The 14571-nt window shown below is 40.8% G+C and overlaps 2 protein-coding genes across 2 annotated transcripts in view; both read left to right on the top strand.

Annotated features, from left to right (window-relative positions):
- The first annotated feature begins 439 nt into the window (after positions 1–439).
- ZNF19 (zinc finger protein 19) lies at positions 440–5446 on the top strand. Its single transcript, XM_006860318.1, is given in 5 exon segments — positions 440–475; positions 2471–2597; positions 3151–3264; positions 4354–4587; positions 4590–5446. Coding segments are annotated over 5 exon segments (1368 nt in total).
- Positions 5447–7114: 1668 nt separating this feature from the next.
- ZNF23 (zinc finger protein 23) overlaps positions 7115–14571 on the top strand; it is a 38781-nt gene continuing 31324 nt past the window's right edge. Inside the window, exon 1 of the mRNA XM_006860317.1 lies at positions 7115–7173. Within this exon, the coding sequence (XP_006860379.1) occupies positions 7115–7173 (59 nt within the window). The remainder of the gene's footprint in view (positions 7174–14571) is intronic.

Below are 14571 nucleotides of genomic sequence, written 5' to 3'. Positions count from 1 at the left end.
ATCTCAATAAAATTTTGTTTTGAAAATAAAAGTCAGGGTTTCCTCTTGTTGAATTTTGTTTAAGTTGTTTGTTGTCTGTTATTTGTTTTGCTCTGTGTGTATCTAACTCGCGCTTCCTCTCCCTCCCTCCCACCCCCCGCATTATTTTACTGGCAAAGGCACATTACCTCATGTTTGGTGAGTCCTGGCTCTGGTGAGCTAGACAGGTTACTTATCCTTTCAAAATCGGTTTCTTCAGATTTACAAACCTCTTGGTATGGTTTGGATTAAAAGTGGAAATACATATAAACTAGTTTCCAGGGGGCAGTTAGTAGCAGTTGCTTGTGCTGTTTTTTGTAAGTTTGCAGGTTTAAAGGAGAGCTTTTGGCTGGTCAGGGCTTACTCTTGGTTCTCTTTGCTTCTTCCCTTAGCCCCTGCCCTTCCCTCAGAGGGAGCCCAGATGAGGGCAGCCATGCCCCTGACAGCCCAACAACAGGTGAGCTGTGGGTCTCTCAGGTCCGCCTCAGATCTGTTTTGAAGGAGATGGGATTGAGGGCTGATAGAGGTGCTTCTGGCAAGTCTTAGAACCAACACAGTAGCAAGACCCCTGCTGAACCCTTCCACTGACTGGATGCTGGACAGAGAGAGCTGATGGTTAGGGGCTGAGCAGCTAGAGACTTGAGGATGGTGATGTAGGTTATCCAGTGTATGGTGGGAGCAAGATCACAAGGTTCTTGGGGATCAAGTAGGGCTAGAGGAACAAAGACAAAAGACAAGAAAAAGGAGTCTCTACCACTTGTTCTCCAAAGGAAAGAAGGAAGGGTATCTGAATCCGGGAGGAACCTATGTCATAACTGCTGGCTAAGGGAGATGATGGAATGCGATGAGGATATCTGGACTAAAAGAAGGACAGTGGAGTTAGGCATCCCATCAAATGGCATCATTTAGCCTCTTGTGTTTTAACTAACTTCTTTGGTAAAGTGAACATTAGTGTCTTACATTGGAACAGAGAAGTTAGTCTCTTGAGTGTCTTATTTTTTGAGATTGATAAATTATAGAGCAGTTCTTTACCTTCTTCCTGGGACTTCTTGGTCTAATGATTCAGCCTTCATGAGCCACATCCCAAGTCCCAGTTGGGCGTCTTCTGTGTTTCTCACTGATGCTGTGTCTTTCTTGTAGCTCCTAGCCCTCTTCTGAATTTCTACATGTTCCCAGACCCACCAAATTACAGTCCTGATCCTCAGTTCCTAGACTGCTGAGTCACTGTTGAGCCTGTTTTCACTTGGTAACACTTCCAGAGAGTCTCCAAGGCCTGTAGTTTCTGCTTCCTACACTCATCCCATCTTAAATTATCACCCTCATTCATGGTTTGTCTTTCTTGTCTGGGATTTTTATTTGCAGAACTTCCCAGCTACTTTCTCTATGTACAGTTTGTACTTCCCCATCACCTTCTATTGCTTACCTGATAAAGCTCAGCTTACTGAGTTTGGAGTTTGCCCTCCAGTTTAAGGTTTTCAAACTTGAGTGTGCATCTGAAGACTTCTTAAAATAGATATTGGTCTCAGGTGGGGCCTGAGAATTTGCCTTTCTAACACGTTCCCGGTGATGTAGCTGGTAGTCTGCTCTAGTTAGTGATGATGATTCAGGAAGTTCATGGAGGAGCTTTCAGGGTCAGGATGGAATTTTAAATAGATCATCAATATGGTAGGCAGAAGATGGACTCAGGACAGGATAAGCCTGGAATCGGAGCCATTGAAGTGTATAGCTGTTGAACTAAGTAGTGATTGTACTGTGGTGAAGAAAAGCCAGAGTCCAGAAATAATTTAGGAAATAAAACTGCCTGTAAGAAATAGGCAAGGACTAGATTTAGGTAGTGTAGAATGGGACTGAGCTGAAATGAGTGCTATTAACTATGATAGGAATGAAATGGGCATTCTTTACGCAGATTTGTGTATGTAAATTAGAAAGGGGAGCTAGTTTGAGGGGTTTGAGGTATCTGTAGCTAGTGGAGATCTGCAGAAGGAAATGAAGAGTTGGGAGAGGGAGGATATTCACTGCACATTAGGTAGAGTAACCAAGGTTGATACTAAAAGTGTGAGGTACTGGACCTTTCGGGGATGGTAGAGTTGGGACCAGCAGGGAGGGGAAGAGTTGGGTGTTATGAAACCATGGGATGTGGTGGACAACAGCTCTTACAGGTTTTCTTGGAGCTATGGTAGTTGCATAACAGGAAGGATGTAATCAGTGTTACTACATTATACATGGAAAGGCAATGAATTGCAAATACTTTGCTCTGTATATTTTTACCACCCACATGTGTGTTTCCTAATGGAAGTTCTTATGGTAGAGAAGTTCCAGATTATTGATTGTAGAAATAATCATTTTATGGTCCAGTTTCTTTCCCTTCTCATTACCCATCCCTCCTTCAGATCCGTAGACTGTCCCCTCCGCCCTACATTGGCTCTGGGACAGCAGAAACCTGTTATTTTAGGAGGTGGTGACCTTCGAGGACGTGGCTGTGTACTTTACTAGGACAGAATGGGCTGGCCTTTCTCCTGTGCAGCGGGCCCTGTACAGAAATGTGATGCTGGAGAATTATGGGAACTTGACCTCCCTGGGTAAGGTGCTTTCCTTCTGAGACTTGATCTATACTTGGTACTTTCTCTCCTTCTTTCTCCTGACAGGCTGCAGTGTGATGCTGAGAGAAAGGTGCATCTTTCTTTCTGTCCTCTCCTGAATAGTGTCTCCAGGACTGAGGCTAAATAGTCAGTCCAGAGGTTGCTGTATAGGTTGAGCTCTTGGATCAGTTTGGCTCCAGGGTAGAGACTTACTGTATCTTGGTAAGAGGATGGGATGGTCATCCTCCACAAGGCTCTGCAGGTGTTGCCCAGGCCAAGTTCTCAGCTCATTGCTGCCCTCCTTATTCAGAGAAGGCTGTGATCCCTGTGTCTGCACATGGCTGGCAGGATCTCACTAACTTACTTGCTTCGAAGTAGTTTTCAAGGAAGAGATCACAGCTGTTCAGTTTTCTCTTGATCTAAGTCCCTCTGGCCGTTCCCAGTCCTGAGCTGTCTTCTTCAGATCTCATTCTTACTGAGACTTTGAGTCCTTCCTTGTTTTGACACAGTTAACAGAGGCCCAAAAGTTGCCACTTTTCTTTCCTCTTTTCAGGATACCTAGTTCCCAAATCTTCTCTGGTCTCACTCCCGGAGGCAGGGGATTTGTCTCGGAACATGAAGTCACAGGATGATCCACCTGCAGAGATGACCGAAGACATTTATAAAGGTAAGCAGGACAGGTTTAGAATTGGCAACAGGTTTAGAATAGAGCTTTTTAGAGTAGTGCATTTGAAAATGATTCATGCTGGGCAGGATTTGAATAAAATAGATGATATCTTCTAATAGGTCATTGGAAACCTTCCCCATAGATCTTAACTCTTAGCAATATAATGTATCTTCTATACAATTCTGAATCTGTTGCTCTTCCTAAATTTCAACATCACCCTAAGTGTCCCTTCTTTCTTGGACAGGAAGGATTTATTCAGTAGCAGTTTTTTAGTGTTTATATGTATCCAGTGTGGTTTAAGAAGCTCTAGAGAGAAAGCTATATACCAGTTTTCATTGCAACATTTTTCACATTAATGAAGAGAATGAATCAACTGAAGTCTCCATCACAGATGGATAGAGACACTGTATAGGGTTTCCCAGGCTTTTAAAATCTTTGCAGGAGCAAAAGCCTCATTTTTCTTCCACAGAGTGACTGGTGGTATTGAACCATGGACTTCTGGTTTGCAGCCCAGTGTTTACTGTATGGAGCTACCACGCTCCATACAATAAACTGTGTTGTCATTGTTAAGTGCTGTTGAGTTGGTTCCAGTCCATAGCGGCCCTGCATAGGGTTTCCAAGGAACAACTGGTGAGCTTGTACTGCCAAACTTGCAATTCACACCAATTTTGCCGCCCAGCGCATTAACCCACAGTGCCACACCAGGATGCCTAATAAACTATGTTATTTTTGTTGTTGTTAAGTGCCATTGAGTCGGTTCCTAACCACAGTGACCCTGTATAGGGTTTCTAAGGAGCAGCTGGTGAGCTTGAACCCCCTACCTTGTGGTTCAAACTGATTCTGCAGTCCAGTGTGTTAACCCAGAGCGCCACACCAGGACTCCTAGTATAGTATAAACATATATGTCCTGAAAAACCACAAAGTTTGGGTCATTGACTTTATTATAAGATTCACTTTATTGTGGTGACCTAGAACCAGACCTGCAATATCTCTGATACATGTCTGAAGTCTCTAAAAGTCCTATGGTTTCTGATGATCTGATGTTTCTAGAATAATTTTAGAATTTATGTTTTCTATTTCTTATGTCAGATGCTGAGACCAACATTTACAGTGAGTCCACAGCAACACAGGGAATCTCTGGAGAAAGAGATGTGATGATATCTTGTGGGCTGCAAAAGAGTGTTTTTCAGGGATCTGACTTCCTGGAAACATGTGACCTGGAGAAGCACCCCACAGTGAAAAATATTAGAGAAAAGCTTGAGAGAATCCCCTATGCAGGGAAACCTTTCAGATGTGAGGCGTGTGGGAAATGCTTCAGCTATTTTCCTACTATGCGAGACACCAGAGAGTTCACACTGGCGAGAAACCATTTGAGTGTCATGACTGTGGAAAAGCCTTTAATGGCACTTCCTCCCTAATCCGCCATCAGCGAATCCATACCGGAGAAAGACCCTATCAGTGTGAGGAGTGCGGACGAGCCTTTAATGATAATGCCAATCGGATCAGACATCAGAGGATCCATACTGGAGACAGACCCTGTCACTGTAAGGAGTGTGGTAATAGTTTCACCAGTAGTTCTGAGTTTGTTATACACCACAGAATACACACTGGGGAGAAACCCTATGAGTGTAATGAGTGTGGAAAAGCTTTTGTTGGCAACTCACCACTAATTCGGCATCAGAAAATTCACACTGGAGAGAAGCCATATGAGTGTAATGAGTGTGGCAAAAGCTTCAGAAGGACTTCCCATCTTAGCCAACATCAGCGTATTCATGCAGGTGAAAAGCCTTATTCTTGTAAAGTATGTGGCCAAGCTTTTAATTTCCATACAAAACTTACTTGACATCAGAGAATCCATAGTGAGGAGAAGCCACTTGAGTGTGTAGATTGTGGAGAAGCCTTCAGTGCTAAGGAACAGTTAAGAAGACATCTCAGAATCCATATTCAGGGGTCTTCCCTGGTATGTGATGAGTGTGGAAAAGACTTCCCCAGCAAAAGAAATCTTTGTCAGCGTCAGAAAATTCACATTGGGGAGAAACCCTGTGAGTGTAGAAAGTATGAAAAAACGTGTAGGACTTCTTCCCAACTAGGTCATCATGAGCATGTCCTACTAGGAGAGAAGCCCATGCTAGACATTTGTCATTTTGGCCTCCCAGAATTTTTTACACCCTTTTATTGGTAATAGTAGATAATGAAGTTTCTTTAGGACTGTATACTCAGGTGTGGAATGTGGAACATAGACCTAGCTCAGTGCATGTTTCCCTCACTTCCAGGCCACAGTTACTGGTTCTAATGTCAAAGAATTACCTAAGATCATTCAATTAAAGTGAGTCCCAGGACTTGTCAAGAACTAATTTGAAAAAAACAAAAAACCCCAAAAACCTCTTGTTTATTTACTGGGATTGAGTTGAGAGGAATTCCTTGGATTCTTGTGGAATCTGAGAATAAAGTCAACACAGCAAAAGAGAAATCTGAGAATTGGAGAACAACCAAGTCTTGAAGACATTGTTTCAATAACTACATTAAATCATATCTGAAGCTAGAATTGTGTCTGGGACTTTTAATTCTGGTAACCAATAAATTCCACTTTTGTTTTTGTGCTTAAACAAGTCTGAGCTGAATTTTTCCTTTCTTGAAAGAGAATGTTGACTTACACAGAGTCTTATCAGTGTAATACTAATTAATGTCTGCAGGGATAATAAACCTAGTGCTAGATAAATGTTTGCCTTTTCTATGTGTGTGTTGTGTGGAAGTTTTTAACGATAGCCCTGGCAGTTTGCATAGGAGCAAAGATTGTGATTATAATGAGAATGGGAAACTCTTTCACTGTAAGACTCAAGACAACCCAGGCTGTGTCTAGGTACCACCAGTAGATAAGACATTCTAACCTCTCAAGCTCTGTGACAGTCGCTTCAGTGTTACTATAGTAGTATATCTGCATCAGTGAATCCTTTTCAGGAAGTCATACTGTGAAATTGAAAACCGTATTTGTAAAGCTTTTATCTTCTATTTACTAGTTTTTATTTAGAGTGGATGTTATTCTAAGATTAAACTGCTAAATGACTTGTTTGTGTACCTTCTATAGATTGGTATTTGCCAGTTTTTTTTTTTCTTTGTTGGTATTACTAATTTTCCCCTTTAAAAAATTGAGTGAAGGGTTACAGAACAGATCATCTGTTTTATATTCAACAAATCATATACTTTCTTTCAGTGTTTGGCAACCCCCTCCATGTAACTGCAGTTATCTTATTTCCTCCCTCTGTTTCCTCTTATTTCCATTCCACTTTCTTCACAACTATTCTGAATTTTGGTAGAATTTTGGTAGGTCTTTAGATAGATGCTGCCCTTTCAATCTTGAATGGTTGACCATTCCATGGTGTACATAACTCACTAGTGGCATTGTCCTCCTATATATCTACCTCTTGGTTAAAAATTGAGCCACGAGGATGAGTTCAGTTCCAGACCTGAAAGCTGACCCAGGATCATGGTCTTGGGCCACTCCAATCGTAAGCATGCTCTTTTTTATATTTTTGAGTTTTGTTCCATATTTTCTCACTCTGTCAAGTACCTTCTAATATGATCCCTTTGAGAATAGTTGGTAGTGGTAGCCAGGCACTGTCTAGTTCTTCTGGTCTCAGTGTCTGGGAGACTGATGTTCACATGTTTCATTACTCCATTGGACTAATTGGCTCCAAGTGCCTTCGCTTTTCATCATTCTTTTTTCCTCTGTACAGGGAGAGACCAATGCTTGTACCTTAGATGGCTATTCGTGTTTTTAAAATCCCAATCACTAATCAGAAAAGTAGGATGTAGAACATTGTGTTTGTGAGCTATGTAATGCCAGTTGACCATGATGCCACCCGAGATTATGGTCCTGAGCGCCCAGGCCAAGCAACTTATTCCCTTAAGGTATTTGGTAACGTCTAAGAGGTTTTCATAATTTTTCCCTGGCTTGCTTTATCACATTCTTGTATATGTGTACAGCAAAAATGTGTGTTGTTAGGTGCTGTTGAGTTGGTTCTGACTCATAGTAACCCTGTGCACAACAGAATGAAACACTGTCTGGTCCTGTGCCATGCTCACAATCATTATGTTTGAGCCCATTGCTGATGCCATTATGTCATTCCATCTTGATGGAGGTTTCTTTTTTGCTGACCCTCCACTATTCCAAACATGATGTCTTTCTTCAGAGATATGTCCCTCTCTTTCCGTGAGTCTAGGGTCCTCAGCTGCTCCCTCTCTCCATGTCTCCATCTCTTCCTCCATCTCTGGTGTTGCTGCTTCTCTGGATAAAGTCCTGCGTTCCACTTGTGCTCTTCTTCCTTGATGGCCCTAGGGTCCTCTGTTTCTGGACTGTAAGATTAACTACTACTCTGTTTTTGTTACAAAACTTCTATCTTTATAATTGTGAGAGTCACAATTAGTCATAACAATTACTATTGAATGATAAGAATCTTATCCCCATCTCTTTCTCTCTCTCTCTTTTTTTTTTTTAATATTTTATTGTAAATTATGTGATAGTTTACATGGGAGAACATTAGCTTTGCATTCATCCTATTGTATATCATTTCATTGCCATGATTACAATCCCCTCCATACATCATCAACCAACCAAAGGGTAAACCATACAAGCCTGACCTTCAGTCGTCAGCACACAGCCCTTCTCCCCATTTCTTTTTACCTGACCTGTCTAGACAATATGAAAACTGTTAAGTGGAGAACTCTATCATCCCCCACACTCTCTTAAACTCCCTCTTGAAACCTTGTAAGCCAGTCACTTCGTGCCTTTATTGCCCCGTCATTTTAGATAACCAATGTCTAAGTTGCCTGAAAACTTCTTACCTCTCTGTTGGTATTTTGAGCTACTATAAGGAGCTCTGGTAGCATAGTGGTTGCAAATCGGGCTGCTAATCTTATAGTCAGCAGTTCAAAACTACCAGCTGTTCCATGGGAGAAAGATGGGCCTTTCTGCTTCTTATAAAGATTTACAGTCTCAGAAACCCTGTACAGGGTCGCTATGAGTCAGAACCGACTCCACGGCATACAACAACAACAACCTCCATGAGTATAGGTCAAGTTCATCAAATTGTAGCAATTTACACTTGTTTCCTTTCTTCAGCAAGATTTTATTTGCATATAATAATGATTCTGTTTGTTGATTTCTGCATTCTACTGGGTCACCTTTCTTTGGAATGGGCACAAATACGGATTACTTCCAATTGAATGGCCAGGTAGTTGTCTTCCAAATTCCTTAGCATAAGTGAGTGAGCACCTCCAGCACTGTATCATTTTATTGAAATATTTCAGTTTGTATTCTGTCAACTCCTGGAGGGTTTTTTTTGGGTCAGCGGCTTTCAGTGCAGCTTGGACGTCTTCAATACCATTGGTTCTTGATGATGTGCTGGTGGTGGCTATGTGCCATGGAGTCAGTTCTGACTCTGAGCAACCCTAAGTAGTGTTTCCAAGGTTATAAATCTTTACAGGAGCAGAAAGCCTTATCTTTCTCTCACAGAGTGGCTGCTAGATTTAAACTGCTGACCTTGCAGTTAGCCCAGCTCACATTCCATCATACTACCAGAGCTCTTCTTGTTCAGATGCTACCTTATACTGCTTGATTTTGTGTCATATAGCTGCCCTTTTACATTTTCTTTTCAGATCTTTTACTTCTAAAGTGCTTTAACTTCTCTGTTGCTCAAGGGCAAGTTTCAGAATCTCTTCTGACATCCATTTTTGCCTTTTTTTTTTTTTTTCCCTGTCTTTTTAATGACCTTTTGCTTTCTTCATTATGATGTTCTTGATGCTATCCTACAACACTTCTGGTACCATGTCACTGGTGTTGAATGCATTGAATCTGTTCTTGAGATAGTTTCTAAACTCAAGTGGGATATATTTAAGGTCATATTTTGTCTCTCATGGACTTGGTTTAATTTTCTTCAGCTTCAGCCAGAACTTGCATATGAGTCATCACTGGTCTGTTCTGCAGTCATTCCCTAGCCTTATTTGGTTGATGATACTGAGCTGCTCCACTATCTCTTCCACAGATGTAGTTAATTTGATTTTTGTGTATCCTATCTGGTGAGGTCCATGTGTATAGTCTTTTATGTTGAAGAAAGGTAACTGCAATGAAGAAATCATTTGTCTTGCAAAATATTATGCTATCTGTAGCATAATTTCTGTCACTTAGGCCATGTTTTCCAACTACTGATCATTCCTCTGTTTCCAACTTTTGCATTCCAATCACCAATAATACTAATGCATCTTGACTTTGTGTTTGATTAATTTCAGACTGAAGTTGATAGAATTCTTCAATTTCACCATCACTGGCTTTAGTGGTTAGTGCATAAATTTGAATAATAGTGGTATTAACTGGTCTTCATTGTAGGCATATGGCTATTATCCTATCATAGACAGCACTGTACTTCAAGCTAGATCTTGAAACGCTCTTTGATCATAAATGCAACACCATTTCTCCTCAATTTGTTCCTGGCATAGTAAACCATATAATTGTCAGATTCAAAATGGCCAGTACCTGTCCATCTCAACTCATTAATGCCTAGGATGTCAGCATTTCATTTCATTTTTGATGACTTGCACTTTTTCTACATTTATATTTCACGCATTCTGAATTTTGGCTATAAATGGATGTTTACAGCTGTTTCTTCCCACTTTGAATTATGCCAAATAAGCAAATGAAGATCCTGAAAGTTTTGCTCCATTTACTTCATTAAGGTCAACTCTATAATTTGCAGAGGCTGCTCTCCCACACATTAATTTTGAGTGCCTTCCAACCTGAGGGGCTCATCTTTAACACTATATCAGACAGTGATCTGTTGCTACTCTTAAAGGTTTTAATGGCTAACCAGGAGTGGTCTGTTGCTCCTTCCTAGTCTGTCTTAAGTCTGGAAACTCCACTGAAACCTATCCACCATGGGTGGCCCTTCTCATATTTAAATAACAGTGGTATAGTTGCCAGCACACTGACAGAGCAGTGGTGGTGGTGGTTGGGGGGCAGGGAGGGACACATAGAGGACAGAAAATGTAAAGACACCCAGTAAAGAAACGGAATCAAGTCACCAGAGGCTGTTAGTTTTACGTTTTGCACCAGCTGCAGCTGTCATGTTAACAGCAGTAATATTTTTGACACCGTGTGTCAGGCACTTTACTAATCACTACACTTAATAAATACTACACCTTTTTTTTTTAGTATCTACAGTCTCAATTGTTATAACTGAGGACACAGATTAATTAGGTTTCTCAAAGGAAAGGAATAAAATAATAGGGAATAAAATTTTACAATGATTTCCTTGTTCTAGTTCTGATTTAGAGTGCTGGTGTGGCACTGTAGGATAAGCACTGTATCATAAAGTTGGTTTGAACTTCAAGGTCTGCGGTTCAAGCCTTGCAGCCACTACTCAGAAACCCTACACAGGGTCACTATGACTCTACGGCCCTTAACAACAACAGTTCTGATTTATAGAATGCTTTTCTCTACCCACCTTCCCACTATATGCTATGCTCTACAAGGGCTATGATCTGTAAACTTTATCTTTCAAATGGCTATAATAATAACTTCAAGGTGAAGTGAAGGAAAAAAGCACAATATGTGTAAGTTTATAACTAGTAAAGTGCTTTTCAAATAACAGATTTTGTGGCTTATAACACTTGTATAGAAGGTAACTCTTTCAAGAGAGTTTAAAGTGGTTGAGTAAGTCATCGTCGTTAAGTGCCATGGAGTCATTTCTGACATACAGTGACCCTGAATACAATAGGGTTTCCAAGGAGCAGCTGGTGAGTTTGAACCGCTGACCTTGACGTTCGGACTAGCTTTGCAGTCCAGCGCATTAAGCCACATTGCCACACCAGGACTCCAAATAAATCACTGAAGTATATTATCTAATCTTATTGTATTCTTATTATGTGTAAATGCTATGGTAATTTATAATTTTTATTATCAACAATAAAATATTTAGTTTTTCAAAGTGTGTGTGCTCATGTATGTGCATATTCTGATGTACTTTATAGCAACTTTTAAAGATGTTGGGTAAAAAAAAAATCCAGAAGCCTTCCCTGAGCATTTGGATATATGATAAATTCTTGTCCTTGAATTTTCTGGAGTTTGAGAGCAGTGATAGAGACAAGCAGAGGCTGGGACACTAGGTGACATGGATCATGTTCTATCCAGTGGGTTCAAAGGAAAAGTTAGGGTGAGAAGTGTCAGGAGGTCAGAGTTAATAAAGAGAAGGACCAGCATCAGGCTGAAGAGCAATGGTTCTGAAATTTGATTTAGAAGACCTTGGAGAGCCCTGTAAAGAAAAAGCAGAGGCAGCGCTAAGCACCTTGGACAGCACCTTGACTGTTTTCTACTGTAGTCCTCTGTCTTTGGGCAGTTCTATGAGCATTTTCGGAGCCCTCATATGGGCTGTGGGCTAATGCGTCAGACTGCTAAGTCATTTGAACTACAAGGTCAGTGGTTCAAACTCACCAACTGCTCCTTGGAAACCCTATACAGGGTCGCTATGGGTCGGAATCGACTCGATGGCACGTAACAACAACAACATAAGCATTTTCGGGGGGTGGGGGTTCTGGAGTGATGCTGTAGGATGAGCACTGGATGGCTAACTGTAAGGTCGGTGGTTCAAACCCATCGGCCACCCCTTGGGAACCCTATTCAGGGTTGTTATGAGTTAGAACTGACTCGATGGCTCTTAACAACAGCATAAACATTTGGAGTCTTGGGTTGGCAATGTAGGATAGGTACTGGACTGCTAGTCACAACGTTAGTGGTTCAAATCCACCACCCTCTCCTCAGAAACCCTATACAGGATCACTATGAATCAGAATTGCCTCAACAGCACTTAATAACAACAGAAACATTTACATGTTGTAGGGTGGTGCTGCTAATTCCCTGAGACACTTACCTCCTGCATGCAGGGATTCTTCCAAGGATAACATCTTGCAAACTAGTATGACACTGTTGTTAAGTGCCCTGCTGTCAGTTCCATCTTGTAGCTACCCTGTATATATGGTTTCTCAGGTTTTAACTCTTTGTGGGAGCAGAATGCTTCATCTTTTTCCCATTAGTATACTGTTGTTGTTGTTGTTAGGTGCCATCAAGTCAGTACCAACTCATAGTGACCTTATGCACAACAGAATGAAACACCGTCTGCTCCTGGACCATCCTCACAATCTTTTGAGCCTATTGCCGCTGCCACTGTGGCAATCCATCACTCTGGGGTCTTCCTTTTTTTCTCTGACCCTCCACTTTACCAAACATGATACCCTTTTCCAGTGACTGGTCCCTCCTGATAATATGTCCAAAGTATGAGAAATTAAATCTGGCCATCCTGGCTTCTAAGGCTCACTCTGGCTGTACTTCTTTCAACACAGATCACTTTGTTCTTTTGCAGTCCGTGGTACTTTCAGGATTCTCCTCCAATACCAAACTCAAATGCATCAATTCTTCTACAGTCTTCATTATTCACTATCCAACTTTTGCATGCACAGGAGGTTATTGAAAATAACATGGCTTGGGTTAGATGTACCTTAGTCTTCAAACTGACATCTTTGCTCTTGAACACTTTAAAGAGGTCTTGGACAGCAGATTTGCCCAATGCAACATGTTGTTTGATTTTGTGACTGCTGCTTCCATGAGTGTTGATGGGTGATCCATCAACACTCATGTAGTATAATGTAGTATACCATTATAGTATAATACTACAACTATGATACTGACATTACTAAAGTCAAAATGACAAACATTTCCATCACCATGATGATTTCTAATGTTGTCTTTTTATAGCCATACCCATTTTCCTCCACTCCAGTGCACCCAACCTTGTTCTCCACCACTGGAGACCACCAATCAGTTCCATTTCTATAATTCTGTCATTTCAAGTATGTTATATAAATGGTATCAGACAGTATGTAACATTTTTGGATGGGCTCCCCCTTTCCACTCCTCCCCTCAGCATAATTCTCAGAAGATTTATCCAGGTTGTTGCATGTTTTCAATAGTTGATTCACTTTTAGTTCTGAGTAGTATTCCATGGAGTCCTGCTTTGGGGCTGTAGAATTAGCACTGGACTACGAGGTCAGGTGGAATGGCAAAGATGGCAGTTAAGAGTCATCAGCTGCTCCTTGGAAACCCTACTCAGAGTTGTTCTGAGTCAGAACCTATTTGGTGGCAGTTAATAACAAGAAGTATTCCATTGTATGAATGTGTCACAGTTTGTTTAGTAATACCTGCAATGGTTTTCATCTAATGGTTATTGTTAATAAACTGCCATGAAACATTCATGAAAAGGTTTTATAGGATCAATTTAATTTCTCTGGGATAAATGCCCAGAAATACAATTGCTGAGCCACATAGAAATCAAATTGACTACATCTGTGGAAACAGACGTTGGAAAAGCTCCATATTATCAGTGAAATCAAGGCCAGGGGCAGACTGTGGAACAGACCACCAATTACTCATATGCAAATTCAAACTGAACCTGAAGAAAATGAAAACAAGTCCATGAGAGCCAAAGTATGACCTTGAATATATTCCACCTGAATTTAGAGATCATCTGAAGAACAGATTTGATACATTAAACACTAAAGACCAAAGACCAGAAGAGTTGTGGGATGACATCAGGAACATCATACATGAAAAAAGCAAAAAATAATTGAGAAGACAAGAATAGAAGGAAAAGGTCAAAATGGATGTCAGAAGAGACACTGAAACTTGCTATGAAACAACTGAAACAACATAGAGATGCTAAAGCAAATGGAAGAAATGAGGAGGTCCAAGTGCTAAACAGATAATTTCAAAGATCAGCTCAAGAAGATAATGCCAAATATTACAACAAAATATGCAAAGATCTGGAATCAGAAAAAAAGGAAGAACACTCTCAGCATTTCTCAAGCTGGGGGAACTGAAGAAAAAATTCTAGCCTCGACGTTCATTATTGAAAGATTCTCTGGGAAAAAAGGAAATGGTTAATGTTTAACTGTTTCAAGAGGTAGCATATGATCAAGAGCCAATGCTACTGAAGGAGGAAGTCCAAGGTGCATTGAAGGAATTGGCAAAGAACAAAGCACCAGGAATTGATGGAATAAAAAATGAAATCTTTCAAGAAGGTGAGGCAGCCAGGAGGCACTCACTCATCTCTGCCAAGAAATTTGGAAGACAACTATCTGGCCGAGTGATTGGAAGAGATCCGTAATTGTGCCCATTCCAAAGAGGTGACCCAATAGAATGTGGGAACCATTGGACAATCTCTTTGATATCCCATGCGAGTAAAGTTTTGCTAAAGGTAATACAGA

Source organism: Chrysochloris asiatica, unplaced genomic scaffold, assembly GCF_000296735.1.
Source record: "Chrysochloris asiatica unplaced genomic scaffold, ChrAsi1.0 scaffold00037, whole genome shotgun sequence".
Lineage (NCBI taxonomy): Eukaryota > Metazoa > Chordata > Mammalia > Afrosoricida > Chrysochloridae > Chrysochloris > Chrysochloris asiatica.
The sequence above is the reverse complement of the archived record's forward strand: the minus strand, read 5'-3'. Positions and strand labels throughout refer to the sequence as shown.